At 53.6% G+C, this 16906-nt stretch overlaps 1 protein-coding gene across 1 annotated transcript in view; it reads left to right on the forward strand.

Annotated features, from left to right (window-relative positions):
• OPHN1 (oligophrenin 1) overlaps positions 1–16204 on the forward strand; it is an 83753-nt gene extending 67549 nt beyond the window's left edge. Inside the window, exons 19-24 of the mRNA XM_064159031.1 lie at positions 3039–3186; positions 5344–5646; positions 9938–10103; positions 11619–11669; positions 13290–13333; positions 13661–16204. Coding sequence (XP_064015101.1) covers positions 3039–3186; positions 5344–5646; positions 9938–10103; positions 11619–11669; positions 13290–13332 — 711 coding nt within the window. The 3' untranslated portion in view covers position 13333; positions 13661–16204. The remainder of the gene's footprint in view (positions 1–3038; positions 3187–5343; positions 5647–9937; positions 10104–11618; positions 11670–13289; positions 13334–13660) is intronic.
• The last annotated feature ends 702 nt before the right edge of the window (positions 16205–16906 follow it).

Raw genomic sequence — 16906 nt, forward strand, 5'->3', positions numbered from 1 at the left:
AGCGAGGACTGAAACCAGAGAGACGGGATGAAAGAGCTGAGAGAAGCCTTTGAGTCCCCACATGAAAATCACAAGCCAGTTTCTTTGTAGGTCTCTGCAAATGCTTTTAATAAGTTCCTGCAGCAGAACAGAGAATTGTTTGTGTGCTGAGATCCTCTCACGGCTCTGTTCTCCCCTCCCGTACCGCCCGCGGTGCGGGCTGTCAACGCACCGTTTACACTGCCACCTCCCAGAGCTGCAGCGACAGCTTTCATTAAGCCAGACATCTCTCTGCTTGCTTTTAATTTCTTCAGCAATAAGGTTAAGTTAGTAACACTTATTAGATTGAGCTGCTAAGTTCAGCGAAGGAGTTTAAAGAGCCTTCAGCTCACACATGAGTAAACACTTTAAATGAGTCTTGCAGGAGGAGAGGGCTGTGGTTGGTATGGTGCAATATGAAGGCTCTAAGGACAAAGTAACTATTCCTCAAGTCTTTGTGGATAATTATTGTTGCCACAGCTTGTATTTCAGTGCCACGGTTAAATTAAATGAGTTGAGTGCTCTGGAAACACCACCTTCACTCTACAAACCTTCTGCGTATGAGGCTCTGTCAACGTTGTTGGACATTCAGGTTGTTTGACTTGGATTTTCATATAGAAGGCAGAAGCAAAGCAGAGGCTGCCCCCAAGTCTTCAGAAGAGCAGTTTGGGGGGGGGTTAGCATGGGTTTCAGATGTGGGAAAGCATCTCTTGAGGACAGCATTCCGTGGTCCCTGCATAAGCATCTGTGGGGAGCTTAAGACTTGTCTTTAGAAAGCAATCTTGGACTCTTGTCGACGTGTAGGAACCAGGCTGATGTTTCCAGACCTTGCCCTGCTGCAGGTAGTCCTTTGCTGTTTCAGTAGCACATGAGCTTCTAAAAGTTCTTCACCATGAGACACTGGCACAGATTGCCCAGGGAGGTTGTGGCTACTCCCTCCCTGAAGGTGTTCAAGGCCAGGCTGGATGAGGCGATGAGCTTTGAGGTCACTTCCAACCTAAACCATTCTATGATTCTGTGATTCTGGGTTGGTGAGGCATTGGAACAGGTTGCCCAGGTAGGTGGTGGAAGTTCCATTCCTGGAAGTTTTTAAGGCCAGGCTGGATGTGGCTCTGAGCAACCTGATCTAGTGTGAGGTGTCCCTGCCCATGGCAGGGATGTTAGAACTACATGATCTTTGAGGTCCCTTCCAACCCTGACAGGTCTGTGGTTCTGTGATTCTGAATCATGAGCTGTTGATGTCACAGCAAAATCTTCTGAATGCAGGGGTAGGAAACACATTCTGCAGTGGAGAAAATATTTTGACCCTGCAAAGGGCAGAGCCTCTGTTGGCATTAATCAGCAGCAGCAGCAGCAGCAGCAACACAGTGCCACTGAATTGGGGCAGAAAGGCAGATGAAGTGACCAGAGTGGGGTTTGGAGCTCACCTGAGCCCTGGGTGTGCTGTCTCTCTTGCCTGGGTGCAGAGCAGGGCAGGCCAAAGCAGAGCAAAGCCCATGTTCCAGTGCATGGCTTCACAGCAAAAGCTTGGACAGATGAGGATGGGAGCAGCTCAGGTCCAACCTGACCCTTGTGCTGCCCAGGTAAGGGAGATGTGGGGAGCCTGGCTGTCAGTGCCAACCTCACCCCTGGTATGTGCTGCCTGCTCTTTGGGGTGAAGAAGTTTAAAGTGGGGAAGTGCTTTTCTCTCTCAGCCCCCACTTTAACTTCCTAGAACTGCTCTTTGGCTGGCAAAAGGATGAATGTGTTTTGGGTTTGAATTCCATCAGTTTTGTTTTCCTGTGTGACACAGCCATATTGTTCTTCCCTAACAAAGGGAGCACCGAGGGGGCAGTTGCTCTGCTCATTGGTGGGTCTGGCACCAGCTCTTGTCCTCTGGGCTTCAACCTTCTCCTGTCAACACCCAGCAAGGGACCAGCTTTTTGTTACCCCAGAAAGAGCAACCTTGGGTCGCAGTAGCCTTTGCCACTCCATCTGTAGTAAGCCACTTTTTAAAGCTGGCTATAAATTTAATTAATAGCCATGGGGGAAAAAAAAACCCAAAACTCACACACAAGAGCAGTTGGTTTTCATCCTCAGTGTGGTGTTTCAGATCTTCAGGAGCCTGCCCAGAAGCTCCATTCTTTTTTCAGCTCTTGCAGAAAAAAAAAGACCCACTGACATAAACAAGAACCTCTAAATCAAATCCAACCAAACAGGTGCTGTATGAGCAGCAAGGAAAAGGGATAAAGCTCCTTAGAAGCATTGTTTCTATGCCGGTATTTCATCCAAGGTAATTCCCTAGTGCCACACACTCCATTGTAAGCCAAGAGCTGAGGGGTTTTCAGCCTTAAATCTAAACCAGCTCCATGGTTAGTGCAGCTGCTTTACAGTCCATAGACTGTATCCATAGATTCCATAGATTGTATCACCTCGGTGCTCTGGAGAGCTCAATGCTTCTCAGAACTTGTTGGCTTCTGCTTCTGGATTGTTTACTGCTACACTTTTTGTCTGTGTTGGTGATTTTGCTGCATTAATTAGTTCAGCACTGTGGCTGCTGCAGTGGCTGTGCGAGGTACAGAACAGGAGAGCCCACGGCAGGATGTATCACTAGAGACATCAGCCCTGCCCCGAGGCTTCCCTGGGTGCTGCTGCCCCTGAGAGTGGCTGGTTCTCACCTCTCCAGAGAAGCTGGAGGACATGGGGCTTGGCAGGGCAGAGGGCTATGAGCACCATGCTAAGTTCCCATGGGCTGTGGCTGGTTGGAGTGGTGTGGAGCAGCCACAGCTTTTCAGCCCTCCTGGGTCAGTCAGAAGTGTGACTCAGGCTGCAGACAGCTCCTGCTGCACAACAGAGGGGAGCAGAGCAGCCTTTGGCAGAGGCAGCAGGAGCTGGGTCTGTGCCCCTGGTCTGGCTCAACCTCCTGACTCCGTTTGCTGCGAGCTGCGTTTTGATGCCAGTCAGTTAACGAGGTGAACCTCTGGGGGTGTCGTTCAGCTTGATGGGACAGGAGGGTCATCTAAACGTGTCTGCCTTCACAGATCTACTCTGGGCCTCCAGAAGACACCACTGCACCCCCAGTGCCTCCTCCCAGGGTGACTGCCCGGCGGCACAAACCCATCACCATTTCCAAACGTCCCCTTAGGGAAAGACCTGTCTTCTTTGGAGCTTCGGTGGAAGAAAGTGGAGGTCAGTCTGATTGTTGTCTCGTACTTTACCTGCCTCTCACCTCCTCTGTTTCTGTTAACATCTTTCCAGGGGCAGAGGGGGTCACAATAGCAAGACTGCACTTCTTGGGCAAGGAACACAGCAAACAGAGAGGTCTGCTGGTCAGTGAGAAAGGAAGGCAAGAAAAACCTCACAGATAGGCTGGGTCATCTCACAGCCTCAGCTCCACGGGGATTTCTTTTTCTTGTTGCTTGCAGTGTTCTCCCTTAGCTAAACTGAGACTTGTCCTTGTGCATAAGAAGAGCCGTGGAGAGGTTTTGCAGCTTCAGAGGCAAAAAAAATGAAGTGATGGAAAGGCAACCGAGGAGCAGAGTTGGTGGGACAGTGGGAATGGGCCCAGGCAGGGCTGGACCAGCTACTGGTCTGCAGGGCTGGACCAGCTACTGCGATTTCACACCAGAGCAAGAGCTCTGCAGCACTTTTTCAGAACCCAGTGACAAGGTTTTCTAGACCAAGTACAAGCCTGCCGTTGATTTCACTCCATTGTAAGGAAGTGCAAGGCCCCTATTGTCACATCAATGGGCACATCAATTCAAAGTCATGTTTCTGCCTCCACCCAATTTGCTCAGACTGTCGCTGCAAGCTGTGCCCTCAATCACATCATCACCAAACAGACAAAAAGTCATTTTTTCTCTGTTAAAGCTTTCAGAGCTCTGGCGGTGTTTTAGGCTGAATACTCCAAGTGTACTTCCTGGCAGCAGCCAAACACAATCGATTCGAATTGCTGTTTGAATTCACAAGGCTGCTCATGTGGTGAGAAGTGGCCTGGAATTTAAACGTTGCTCCAAATGGGGAGCAGAGGCTGCAAGGGTGCAGTCAGATTCCACAGTGGGAAGGATGAGGGAGGTGGTTTATGAAGCGTGGTGCACAGCTGCTGTGAGCAGGAGTCCTGGGAATTGCAAGGAAACCCAGGAGCACATCCTGTGATTCTCAGCCTTGTTTCACTCCTCTTTATTCCACAGCACTTATGTCAGCCACTTGTTGTTTGTGTTCTGCTCTTGAACCTCTGATGCAAGTGTCATTGTTCCTCAGTATGGCAAGAGCTGTGTGATTCTGGCAAGAGCTCTGCACTGCCATGGGCAGAGACCCCCCACATCACTGTGCTGCTTTCTAAGAAGGCCTGAGCTGGTCCAGAGGAGGCCTCAGAAAAGATCCGAGGTCTGGAACCCCTCTGCTGTGAGGACAGGCTGAGAGAGTTGGGGTTGTTCAGCCTGGAGAAGAGAAGGCTCCAGGGAGACCTTCTGGTGGCCTTTCAGTGGTTAAAGGAGGCTGTAAGAAAACTGGGGACAGATTATTGAGCAGGGTCCATTGTGACAGGACAAGAGCTGATGGCTTCATCTAAAAGAGGGAGATTGAGACTACAGAGAAGGTCCCTTTAATGCTCCCTTCCCACCCAGAGCAGTCACACAGGATCACACACAGGATGTCAGGGGTTGGAAGGGACACAAAGAGATCATCGAGTCCAACTCCCCTGCCAAAGCAGGACCAGGCAATCTAGCTCAGGTCACACAGCAACACATCCAGACAGGCCTTGAAAGGCTCCAGAGAGGGAGGCTGTGCCAGTGCTCTCTGAACCTTACAGGAAAGAAGTTCCCCTTGCATTGAGCTGGAACCTCCTGTGCTGCAGCTTCCATCCATTGCTGCTTGTCCTATCCCAGGGAGCAGTGAGCAGAGCCTGTCCCCCCCTTCCTGACCCCCAGCCCTCAGATAGTTATAGACATTGATTCAACACCCTCTCAGTCTTCTCTTCTCCAGACTAAACAGCCCCAGGTCCTTCAGCCTCTCCTCATCAGCCATGCCCTCCAGTCTACTCATCCTCATAGCCCTCCACTGGATCCTCTCCAGCAGATCCCTGTCCCTCTTGAACTGGGGAGCCCAAAACTGAAGGCAGTACTCAAGATGAGGTCTCAGCAGGGCAGAGTAGAGGAGGAGGAGAACCTCCCTAGATCTGCTGGACACACTCTGCTTAGTGCACCAGGATCCCATTGGCCTTCTTGGACACCAGGGCACATTGCTGTGCCAGGTCCCTCTCCACAGGGCTGCTCTCCAGCAGATCTGCTCCCAGTCTGTGATTCCATGCTTCTAACCCAAACTCTCTCTGCCCCTTTGACTCCACAGCAGACCGGCAGGGCCAGACCCCCAACGGCAGCAGCAGTGGTGCTGGCACCGAGGCCCCCAAGCCGCTGCACCGCAGCCGCCTGCCCGCGCCCCGGCCGGGGGGGGACGAGCCAGGGCGACCACCCGCCGAGGGCAGGCCTGACCCCCAGGCAGAGGTGGGCAAGCTGGTGGCCAGGCTGCAGGACGGGGGCGTGAAGCCAGCCCCCAAGACTGCCAACGGCGTGGTGGCCAGCCCTGCACTCAGGACCTCCACCCTGCAGGCCAGGAGGCCAGCTCCCAGGCCGGGCATCTACAGCAGAGAGGGTGAGTGTGTGCCAGGGCTGCGGCTTGTGAGGCTAAGGATGTTCTGCTGGGGGGGTCTGGAGGTGCCTGGCTGGGGATCTATGGCACAGAGGGTGAGTGTGTGCCAGGGCTGCGGCTTGTGAGGCTAAGGATGTTCTGCTGGGGGGGTCTGGAGGTGCCTGGCTGGGGATCTATGGCAGAGAGGGTGAGTGTGTGCCAGGGCTGCGGCTTGTGAGGCTAAGGATGTTCTGCTGGGGGCGTCTGGAGGTGCCTGGGCCCTCCCAGACCAGGGATCTATGGCAGAGAGGGTGAGTGTGTGCCAAGGCTGCAGCTTGTGAGGCTAAGGATGTTCTGCTGGGGGCGTCTGGAGGTGCCTGGGCCCTCCCAGACCAGGGATCTATGGCACAGAGGGTGAGTGTGTGCCAGGGCTGCGGCTTGTGAGGCTAAGGATGTTCTGCTGGGGGCGTCTGGAGGTGCCTGGCTGGGGATCTATGGCAGAGAGGGTGAGTGTGTGCCAGGGCTGCGGCTTGTGAGGCTAAGGATGTTCTGCTGGGGGCGTCTGGAGGTGCCTGGGCCCTCCCAGACCAGGGATCTATGGCAGAGAGGGTGAGTGTGTGCCAAGGCTGCAGCTTGTGAGGCTAAAGATGTTCTGCTGGGGAGCTCCAGAACATCCCAGTGCTCCAGTTCTGAAGCCCTCATTATAGGAAGGACATGGACCTGATGGAGAAGGGCCAGAGGAGGGCCACAAAGTGATCAGAGGGTCAGAGCAACTCTGTTATGAGGATAGGCTGAGGGAGCTGGGAGTGTTCAGTCTGGAGAGGAGGCAGCTCTGGAGGGACCTCATAGCAGCCTGCCAGTACCTGAAGGGGACTACAGGAAGGATGGAGAGAAGGTGTTTTCAGGGGCCTGCAGTTCCAGGACAAGAAGCAATGGCTTCAAGCTTGAGAAGAGCAGACTTAGATTGGATGTTAGGAACAAGTTCTTTGCTATGAGGGTGGTGGAGCACTGAACAGGTTGCCCAGGGAGGTGGTTTAGGCCCCTTCCCTGGAGACATTCAAGTTGAGGCTTGACTGGACTCTGGGTGACCTGGTCTGGTGGGGATGTCCCTGCTGACTGCAGAGGAGGCAAACTAGGTGACCTTTAGAGGTCACTTCTGGCCTGGACCATTCTATGCTTCTATGACTGAGGTGACTGGAAAGTTTCTCATCTTGAGTCCTCCTGACTCATCAGGAGGGGTTTGGAGACCACAGCAGCTTGAGGGTTTGATCCAGCCTTGGCCTCTGGGGTTGTCCCAGATTACCTTAGGTGGCAAACAGTAAGACCACCTTTGGTCTGTGGCTTACTGGGGTTACTGCTGCTGTGGGGTTTCAGAACAGCCTGCAGAACCTGGTACTGCTGCTGGTGGCAGTGCCTAGCAGGCAGATGCCACCAGTGTCAGGTGAAGCAGGATTTCCATGCCTCTGCTTGTTCTGAGCTCAGCCTAGCTCAGTGGACTCACAAAATCCAGCCCTGAGCAGCAAGGTAAAGACCATTAAACCCCCAGCAATTTGCACCCACTCTAGCCAGCCATCAGGTGCTCAGGATGGCCAAGGCTCTCCTCAGCAGAGATAGGGGAAATGGCAAAAGTGACTTGTCACATTTCAATTTCTGGTGGTTTTATCTGTCAGGGCCCTGTGACTCAGCTCCTGGCTGACTGAGACATTCCTGGGAACATTTATTTCATCTGTTCATCAGGCAGTGTTAAATATAAGTTATGATTATTGCTTGCAATCTCTTCAGCTTTATACAGAAAGCTGTTGCAAGCAGAAGCAATTCACCTGGGGCCGGATCTGAGCTGGCATTGCCCACTCTAGGGGTGGAAGGGAGGTGGGCATTTGTGGATCTTCATGTCTGTATGTGCTGTCCTCTGTGACTCTTGAAGGGCTGGTTCCAGAACATTTTGCTGCTTTGCTCTGATGGGGAGGGTATTTGGTGCTGAGTTATGTAAAGCACTCAGGACAGTGGTTGCAGTAAAAGTCATCTTGCCTTCTGGCAATGCCAAACACCAGTCCAGGCTGGGCAGTGAGCAGCTGGAGAGCAACCCTGAGGAGAGGGACTTGGGGGTGCTGCTGGAGGAGAAGCTCAACAGGAGCCAGCAGTGTGCACTTGCAGCCCAGAAAGCCAACCAGAGCCTGGGCTGCAGCAGGAGAAGTGTGGGCAGCAGGGCCAGGGAGGTGATTCTGCCCCTCTACTCTGCTCTGCTGAGACCCCACCTGGAGTACTGCATCCAGCTCTGGAGCCCCTGGGACAAGAGGGATGTGGAGATGCTGAAGTGTGTCCAGAGCAGGGCCAGGAGGATGCTCAGAGGGCTGCAGCAGCTCTGCTGTGAGGACAGACTGAAAGAGTTGGGGCTGTGCAGGCTGGAGCAGAGGAGGCTCCCAGGTGACCTTTCTGTGGGCTTCCAGGATCTGAAGGGGGCCTCCAAAAAAGCTGGGGAGGGACTTTTTAGGCAGTGTCAGGACTGTGGGGAATGGAGCAAAGCTGGAGGTGAGGAGAATCAGCCTGGATGTGAGGAGGAAGTTGTTGAGCATGAGAGTGGTGAGAGGCTGGAATGGGTTGCCCAAGGAGGTAGTTGAGGCCCCATGGCTGGAGGTGTTTAAGGCCAGGCTGGATGAGGCTGTGTGCAGCCTGCTCTAGGGTAGTGTGTCCCTGGGCATGGCAGGGGGGTTGGAACTGGCTGCTCCTTGTGGTCCCTTCCAACCCTGCCTGATTCTGTGATTCTATGATCACACATACTAAAGTTTCCCCATCCCTGGAGGTATTTGAGGCCAGGCTGGCTGAGGCTGTGTGCAGCCTGCTCTAGGGAAGGGTGTCCCTCATCATGGCAGGGGGGTTGGAACTGAATGATCCTTGTGGTCCCTTCCAACCCTGACTGATTCCACGATTCTGCAGCCTGCCAGCTTCTCAGTGCCTGTCAGCTGCTGCCACACTGCCAGCCCCAAGGCCTTGTCCTGATGGAGTAAAGCCCAGGCTGAATTCTTGCCGCACGACTCCCGCGCGCAGAGGGGAGTTGGTCGCTGGCCATGCAAACGTCACATCCATCTGACTGGCACTGCTGGCTTCATTTGGATTGGTACCATAAATGGAAGGTGGAAACCTGCTTTCAGGAGAGGGTGATGGCTTTTAAGGTTGATTTATACATCAGCTGCACTCAGTGTTTTATGGGTGTGCGTTATCAGTCGTGGCGTGCTGACAGCGTGTCCTGCAGCCACAGCTCGTAAAACCACCCTGTTTGTGGGTCCTTGGCCGTGGAGAGAGGGGAACATGCAAGTAGTAATAAAGTCCTATTACAGCTGTGCTGGTGCTTGCCAGGCTGCACAGTTTGGGGATCATTTTGGAGCACCCAAGGGGAAGAATAGGCTGAAGGATTAGAAAGCAGGCGTTGCATTGAGCCGTTCTTACCAAGGAGAATGCTTAGGGTCAGGATTTACAAGTCTGGGGGAGAGTTGGTTCAGGGCTGGTGTTTGAGATGGACTCCAGGGTATGGTAAGGTTCACTGACTAAGGGGTTAACAAAGCCTTGGTTAAGGAGTTGCAGCAGCTAATTATCTCAGAAAACAAGAAAACATCTTTGACTTCTAATCAAAAACAGGACTCTCCAGCAGTGGAAACGTTTAAATTGGAAGGGCAGGAACTCAGCTCTTCAGATGGTTCTGAGCCATAAAAACGGCCTGAGGAGAGGGATTGAGGGAAGGTGTGGGGCCACCAGAGGTGTCATTAGTCTGACACTTACTCACTTAACCCTTGAAGGTCTCTAAGGGATAAATGTGCACTGAGGTTGGCTGGACCTCGGGGAATAAAGGCAGCTGAGGCAGGAACTCCTGTGAGCAGAGCAGAAAGCTGGAGGGGGGGACACACAGGTAGTGCCAGTGGTGAAGAAAAATGTTTGGAGAAGCAGCAACCCCAGACTGCAGGGGCACCTTCTTGTGCTCTTCCTCTTGCTTTTAGTGAGCAGCACTGCACAGGTTTTGCTTAAGAAAACTCATTCCCAGGCAATGTCATCTCTGCAGCCAGCAACTATATCAAGTTTGTCAACACCGGGTCCAGCATCAGCCCCTCTGCCTCGAGCCAGGAGCGCTGTGCTGGGGCAAGCAGAATGGGAACTGCCTTTTCCTGGGGCTCTCCCTAAACTCTGGCTATTGGCTGCTGTCAGAGAGAGGATGTTGGAGCAGATGAGGAGAGCTAAACCCACTGTCTCTTTGAATGCCTCTTGATACCCACCCGGCCCTCTGCCAAAGCTTGCTTCTCAGTGCTTGTGACCTTCCACCTTGCAGGCGAGTGCGATGGTGTGCCTAAGCCACGGCCCCATGGTGACAAGCCTGTGATAACACGTCCACCTGTGAGACCTCCAGACCCACCATGCAGGACTTCCATCCCTCCCAGGCTGGAGCAGAGGGCAGATCTGACAGCAGGAGCAGCAGAGGAGACGCCTTCATCCGTGTAAGCTAGCAGTGCTCGGCGGGCATGTGGTACCTGGGCGGGCAGCTTGGGGGGGGGTTGCTGATGCCCATGGGCTTGGGGAGTGTGCAAGAGGATGGGGTCAGCCTGGGTGGCAGGAGCAGGAACTGGTGTCACCTATGGGGAGTTTTGGAAGGGGAGGAGGAGAACTACCATGTTGGCTTCCAGTGCTGGGGGTGTACAATGGCTGGGGCCCATGAACATCCCCTTCAGCAAGTTGAATGTCACACTGGAAAGCTGTGCAGTGGGGAGCATGGCAATAGCAAATCTTAGAAGAGCAGGGGTTTGAAAGGATCTCTGCAGACCATCTAGTCCAACCCCACTGCTAAAGCAGTCACCTAGATCAGGTTGCACATGACTGCATACAGGTAGGTTTGGAATATCTGCAGAGAAGGAGACTCCATAACCTCTCTGGGCAGCCTACTCCAGTGCTCTGGCACCCTCACAGCAAGGCAGCTTCTCCTTAAGTTCAAGTGAAACTTCTTTTTGTACTTGCTGCCCTTTGTCCTGTCCCTGGGACAGGACACTGAAAGGAGCCCAGCCCCATCCTCACGACCTCCACCCTCTAGATTTTACATGCATTTAAAAGGTCCCCTCTCACTCTTCTGTTTTCCAGGCACAAGAGCCCTAGGGCTCTCAGCCTCTCCTCCGAAGAGGCAAGGCTGGAAGAAAAAAGCTCTGAACCTTCTCCAGCACAGCCCTTGGGGCTGAGCTTTGCCCTGTCACCTTCTCTGTTGTTTCTGATGTCAGTGAATCTGGAGAGCCCCTCCCTGCCTGGCGCTGAGCAAGCCTCTCAAATGAGGCACTTACTAGGGAAGAACAAGATCCAGCTTGGATCTCTCTTAGGGAAACTGGGATGTGTTCAGCTTCATCATCAGATCCCTTTCAGGTTTTAAAGAGACAAACCCTGCTGCCTTCAATGGGGATTAAAGAGAAAAGAGTGACTAAATGCCTGGGGGTCTCAGCCCAGCAGCCAGAACTGGTTGCTTGCCTCTGCTCTCTGTGCCTGTGCAGCTGATCCAAACCCTGCCTGATCACTCCTTGCTTCAGCAAAGGTGCTGTGAGGTTCAGCTCCACACCCGTAGGGCAGGCTCAGGCTTTCCCTTTGCTTTCCTGAATCCTTTGTTAGGTTTTGTCTTTCCGTGAAGACAACTGGAAGCTAAATGCAAAGCACATAATAGCTGGAGGAGAGGCCTTAAAAAGGGATGGATGCAGGTTTAGAAATCAGCGTGCAAGGATTATGAGCAAAAGCGTGGAAATAAATGGTCTGGCCAGAAGAAATCAAGAGCTGTGTGGTCAGGACTGTCTGCAGGCAGAGGAGAACAGAGCTGGCAGCACCAGGAGCTTGGCTGCTGCCTCAGCAGAAAAGGCATCATTAGAAGGTGATCATCTTCAGTGTCTGCTAATGCTGCTGCTCTTTTCCCTGGTGCAGAGGAGAGCTAATTAGCAAATTGCCTTACAGGATCACTGGAGTGACCTCTCTCCTTCTCTTGGCAGGGTGGCCTCCAGGACAAAGTTCTTTGAGACAGCTTCCCGAAGAACAAGCAAGTAAGCCTGGCCCTGGGATGTTAGCTTGTGAATAGACCTCTGCAGAGTGCTGCCCTGGAGGCAGAGCCTGTCCCGATGGGAAGTCCCAGCCCAGCCCTTTCCTGCCTTGTACTCATGGGCAGAAGATGGATTTCAGCTAAAATGCTGAAACTAAACGAAGAGCATTAGAGCATAAAGCAGGAGCCAGATACAGCCCTGATAAGCTCGACGTGAATCTGCTAAGTAACAAACAGCTCTACGGATTTCCTTTATCGGCTGTCTGGATCTGAGTCAGCCTGGTGCACGGTGTGCTTGCTGCTCAGCCTTTGCAAGGAGCTGAGATAAGCTCACGGGAGGGAGGAGGGGGGCTGCTTAAATGGTGGCAGATGATCAGGGGTGCCTGGCCAGAGAGCCAATGGCCCTATGCGCAGTTTGTGCGCGGGTGTAGCTCCTCCACATGCTCTGGAGTGAGTGATAGCACAGGCTAGGCTGGGACGGCAAGGCTTGGAACTGCAGGCACCCTGCTGTCAGAGTCACAGAATGCCAGGGGCTGGAAGGGACTCCAAAGATCATCTAGTTCAACCCCCCTGCCAGAGCAGGAGCACCCTTTCTGGCAGCAGATTTCAGTTTTGATTATATCTGCTCAAATAAGCTTCATCTTCTTGCTCTGAAAGATCACCTGCTGCTGCCAGAAGCGCCAGCAGGGTTCTGTGTCAGTGGCAAATGTTGGCTGCTAGGTGCTGACAGCAAGTCCACTAAGAGTCTTCAGTATATCCCTGGCCTGGCTGTTTCCAAGCCTCTGTTTAGTTTGTGTATCCAATTTTGAACTTGCTTATCACATTAACTGACTTTTCTTTAGAATCACAAAGTGGTTTAGGTGGGAAGGGACCTCAAAGCTCAGCCAATTCCAACACCTCCCACCAGAACAGGTCACTCAAGACCTCATCCAACCTGGCCTTGAACACCTCCAGGAAGGGAGCATCTACAGCCTACCTGGGCAACCTGTGCTAGTGTCTCACCACCCTCACTGCAAAGAACCCTTTGCTAATATCCAGTTTGAATCTTCTCTCTGCCAGCTTACAGGATCAGAGGGCATCAGGGGTTGGAAGGGACCCAAAGAGATCATCGAGTCCAATCCCCCTGCCATAGCAGGAGCTTACAATCTAGCTCAGGTCACACAGCAACACATCCAGACAGGCCTTGAAAGGCTCCAGAGAAGGAGACTCCACAGCCTCTCTGGGCAGCCTGTGCCAGAGCTCTGTGATCCTTACAGGAAAGAAGTCCCTCCTTGTGTTGAGGTGGAACCTCCTGTGCTGCAACTTCCATCCATTGCTTCTTGTTTAAACACATTACTTCTCATCCTGTCATTACAAGACCTTGTCAATAGCCCCTCCCCAGCCCTCCTGTAGGTCCCCTTCAGATACTGGAAGGCTGCTACAAGGTCTCCTGGAAGCCTTCTCTTCTCCAGGCTGCAGAGCCCCAGCTCTCATAGCCTGTCCTCATAGCAGAGCTGCTGCAGCCCTCTGAGCATCTTGGTGGCCTCCTCTGGACTCGCTCCAACAGTTCCATGTCCTTCTTGCATGCAAGCATCTAGCCAATTCCTTGTGCTTATTTTGTTTTCTTTTGCTTCCTTCTATGCAGTTCTTCATCCCCACAAGGCAGGATCCCAGGTGATGAGAGCTGAGGTATGTGACAGTCAATCAAACAGTCCCTCAAAAGCACACACTTGTCACTCCGGTTCAGCATTAGGGGGTGGCAGGAGCTCAGTGGAGGCACTGGGAGCCTCAAAAGAAAGATAAGAAGTGTCCTTCCTGCAGGACACCCTTGCAGAAAGGATGATGATGACTAGAGATGGGGGTGGTGGCAGGGTGGAGTAAATCAGCCTGTGCTGCCCATCCTGAGCCTCCTTGCTGCTCTGGTGGTGCCAAGGTCTGGGCTGGCTGTGGTGGTGTTTTTGCCATCGCTGATGAATTTCAGCTGCTGCATGGAACTTGTTTGTTTTCTTCTTCCAGACTTTGTAACCACCTCGGCCCAGCTACACCCAGGAGATCTTCTGTGCTTGTGAAATGGCTGTGTCACAGCTGAGACTTTTCCAGTTCCAGTGCCCCTGGAGAGCAGCTCTCTTACTGGACAGCGATTTCAGAGCTTGCTGTCACAAGTGGCTCAGGAAATTAGAAGAGAGGGAGGTAACGCTGGAGAGCAGACCCTGCCCGGATGTTTGTGACCAGCTGTTCCCAGGTCCTCCACCACTCCTCTCTGCACAGGCTGTGAGTGACACTCCTGTGCCCTCACAGGGACCATTTGCAGGGCTGGGTGAGCACCAACCGGGCTGCAGAAGGGACAGGAGGCAACGAGAGCAGCCCTCTGCCCACACACCCGCTGGGAGATGCCTCGGCAGGGATGGCTCTGGACAGACGTTGGACTCAAGACGCAGGAGGCTGACCCCTTGTGCTTGGCTGCAGGGGTGGCATGAACTGGGGTTTGGGTTTGCCCCACCTTGCTTTCAGAAGCTCCTTCCTTTCTGTTCTGTTCTGCCCTCTCAGTAAGCTGTGGAGTGTGTGTCAGTGTGTAGGAGCACAGTGTATGTAACTGGAAACTCTGCTTGTGCTGTGGCAGGACAGGAACGGGGGACCACTGTGCTTAGCAACGTGGGATGTGTCTTCATCTGCCCCCTGGCCTCAGTGAGACTGAATCTCCTGCCTGCAGGGCAGCACCAGGCAGGTCAGCAGCCTCCCGAGAGCACTGCTGGGAGAAGGGGGCAACAGGTGCTCCTCATCCTCGGCCTCTTTCTCCACCTCCTGCTCCTGCCTGAGCCACTGCTCCACCAGATCTGCTTCCCATGGCCTCACCAGGAACCCAGAATGTCCCAGGGATATTCTGGTGGGCCAGCAGAGAGCCAGTGAGGAGCCAAAACTCCCTGAATATGGGTCCAAACCCATCGTTTTTTAGAGGGACCTAGTTCCTTGTTTGTCTGTTACATTGCTTTCTAGTCCAAGAGATGGTCAAGTTTCTTTGCCTCAGCACCAGCCCTGTAGATCATGCCCTTGGTTTGGAAGGTTTCCTCTAGCCAGGACCACCCCTTGTACCCTGTTAACAGTAGAAGCTTGTTTGTGGTTCCAGCTGGCACCAGGGCTCCATTCCTGGGCTGGAGCTTTTACCTGTAAATAGTCAATGAGCAGCTTCCCTGCTTCCTCCCACAGCCCACAGCCAGCTTCTGTGTCCCAAATGATTTTCCTTGGGTGCTGGGAGCATTCCCAAACCCATTAGCTGCTTCCCAGGTGCTCCATCCTCTCGAGCTGTTTTGTTTGCTGCCAGGGAGGGGTTGCCAGGGGGTTATTGCTGCGGTGCTGTCTCCTGCTTGCCCTGTGTGTGCATCCAGGCCCTGCCTGTGTTTTATTGCTGAATGTAATTCTGGAGTTCTCTGGACATAGATGTGTTGTGTCCATGGTGCTTCCACTCCTCCAGGCCTTGGCAGTGGCCCTGCTGCTGTACTCCTGCTTTGACAGTGCCATGTCAAAGTGGCTTTGCAAAAGAACACCCCAAACCAGTGATGCCCAAACTGCCACTGCTTGCACCCACCAGCTCCTCAGGGCTTCTCAGAGCTATGCTGAGCCCTTCCTGCTGCACCCTCTGCCAGCAGCACCAAAACAGAGCCTGTAGTGGTGTCCTGGTCTAAGAGAGCAGGTAAGACTGTGAGCCAGCAGGATGAAGGTGGGAGAGGTGCCCTGGAATGGCTGTGGTTGCTGGGAAGCTTCTCCAGCAGCCCAGTGGTGGTTATTAGGAAGCCTCTCCAGCAGCCCAGCTGTCAACTGCCCTGCCTGCAGTGCCCTGGCAGCCTGAGCCTGCCCTTTGGTGGCTTCCTCACTTGCTGGAGTGGCTGTCCCAGAGATGCCAGGCCAGTGGTTCCTTCACAGAAGGCAAATGTCTCCCATGATGCCTTTTCCTCTCGGGGCTGTGTGCTGAGGACCCCCCAGGGCTGTTGGTTTGGGCAGTGCACAGGCTTCCACGGGCACAGGTGGCTCATGGTGGTGGCACCTCCATGCTGACATGACCGTGGGTGGCTGTGGTGGTGCCACTCCTCACACTGGTGTGGCCATGGGTGGCTTTAGCTAGCATGGAGGCTGTGCAGCGCTGGCACCCACAGTCCCTCTTCCATTGGCCACTGTGGCTGTTGGGACACAGTGGCTGCTGCATGTCCTCCCTGGCGGGGTCTGAGGGAAGAGAGGAGTCCAAGAGAGCTGGGATTGGGGCTGAGGCTGTGAACAACAGGAGGAAGCTTCCTGTTAGGAACTTGCTGTGTCCTTTCAAAGGCCTTGTCACATGTGCCCTGCTGGCTTCCCATGCCCTGTGTGCATAGCTGAGTGCTGGGATGTTGGCTTGTGCTGAGGGAGGGCCAGGACACAAATCCCTTCTGCCAGAGCCAGAGGAGTGGCACAGCTTGTAGGGTTCAGGCTGCACAGCATGCCAGGGCCCCCAGCAGCAGCTCTGGGAGCCGTTCTGTTGGGTACAAGCACAGATCATGGCAGTGTTTATAAAGTTTCCATGAAGTAAAACAAGAGCAGAGTCCCAGTGTGGTTTTTGACCCCTTAGGCAATGCTGCAGCCATCCCATCCTCACTCAGGCTCTGCAGGCAGCACCATGAAAACCTTTGTGATTACCACAGGCACAGCACTGGCTTCTTCTGTCCACCCAGGAGCTTCTTCACCCCTCATGGCTGTTTTCCCATCCCTCCCAGCTCTGCCATTCCTCACTAGGAATTGCTTTTCAGGCTTCTGGCTTTTACTTACCAGCACGACCTCTCCCAGGAGAAAAGAGCCCTTAAACAGGAGCCTTGCAACCTGCATTTGAGCCTGGATTTATGGAGAAGTGCCTGAGGTGGCCACGCTGGAGCTGGCAGTGAGGGTGCCAGGAGAGCTGGGCTAGTCCCTGGGGAAGCATGGGGCTGGTGAGCTGCCCCTGATGCTTGCACCCTACAGCATTTGGCTTCTCCCCCCAAAACTGGAGGTGCAGCCTCTTTCCACAGGTTTGCTGAGTACAGCCCTTGCTGCTTTGGTGAGGGATTTGCAGTTTTAACCTAATAGCATGATTGGGAAAGGCTGCAGCTCTGGCACTTGGAGATGGATTAATTAGTTCAGCTCTAGTGTCTGAGTCTCCTCAGCCGAATGAGGGGGAGCATTCTCACCTACACCCTTAGCCAGGCACTAATTGCTGTGTTCTCAGGATCCCAGCTGCCATTATTCTGTACCCTCCCACCTTAG

Source organism: Pogoniulus pusillus, chromosome 19 (genome assembly GCF_015220805.1).
Source record: "Pogoniulus pusillus isolate bPogPus1 chromosome 19, bPogPus1.pri, whole genome shotgun sequence".
Lineage (NCBI taxonomy): Eukaryota > Metazoa > Chordata > Aves > Piciformes > Lybiidae > Pogoniulus > Pogoniulus pusillus.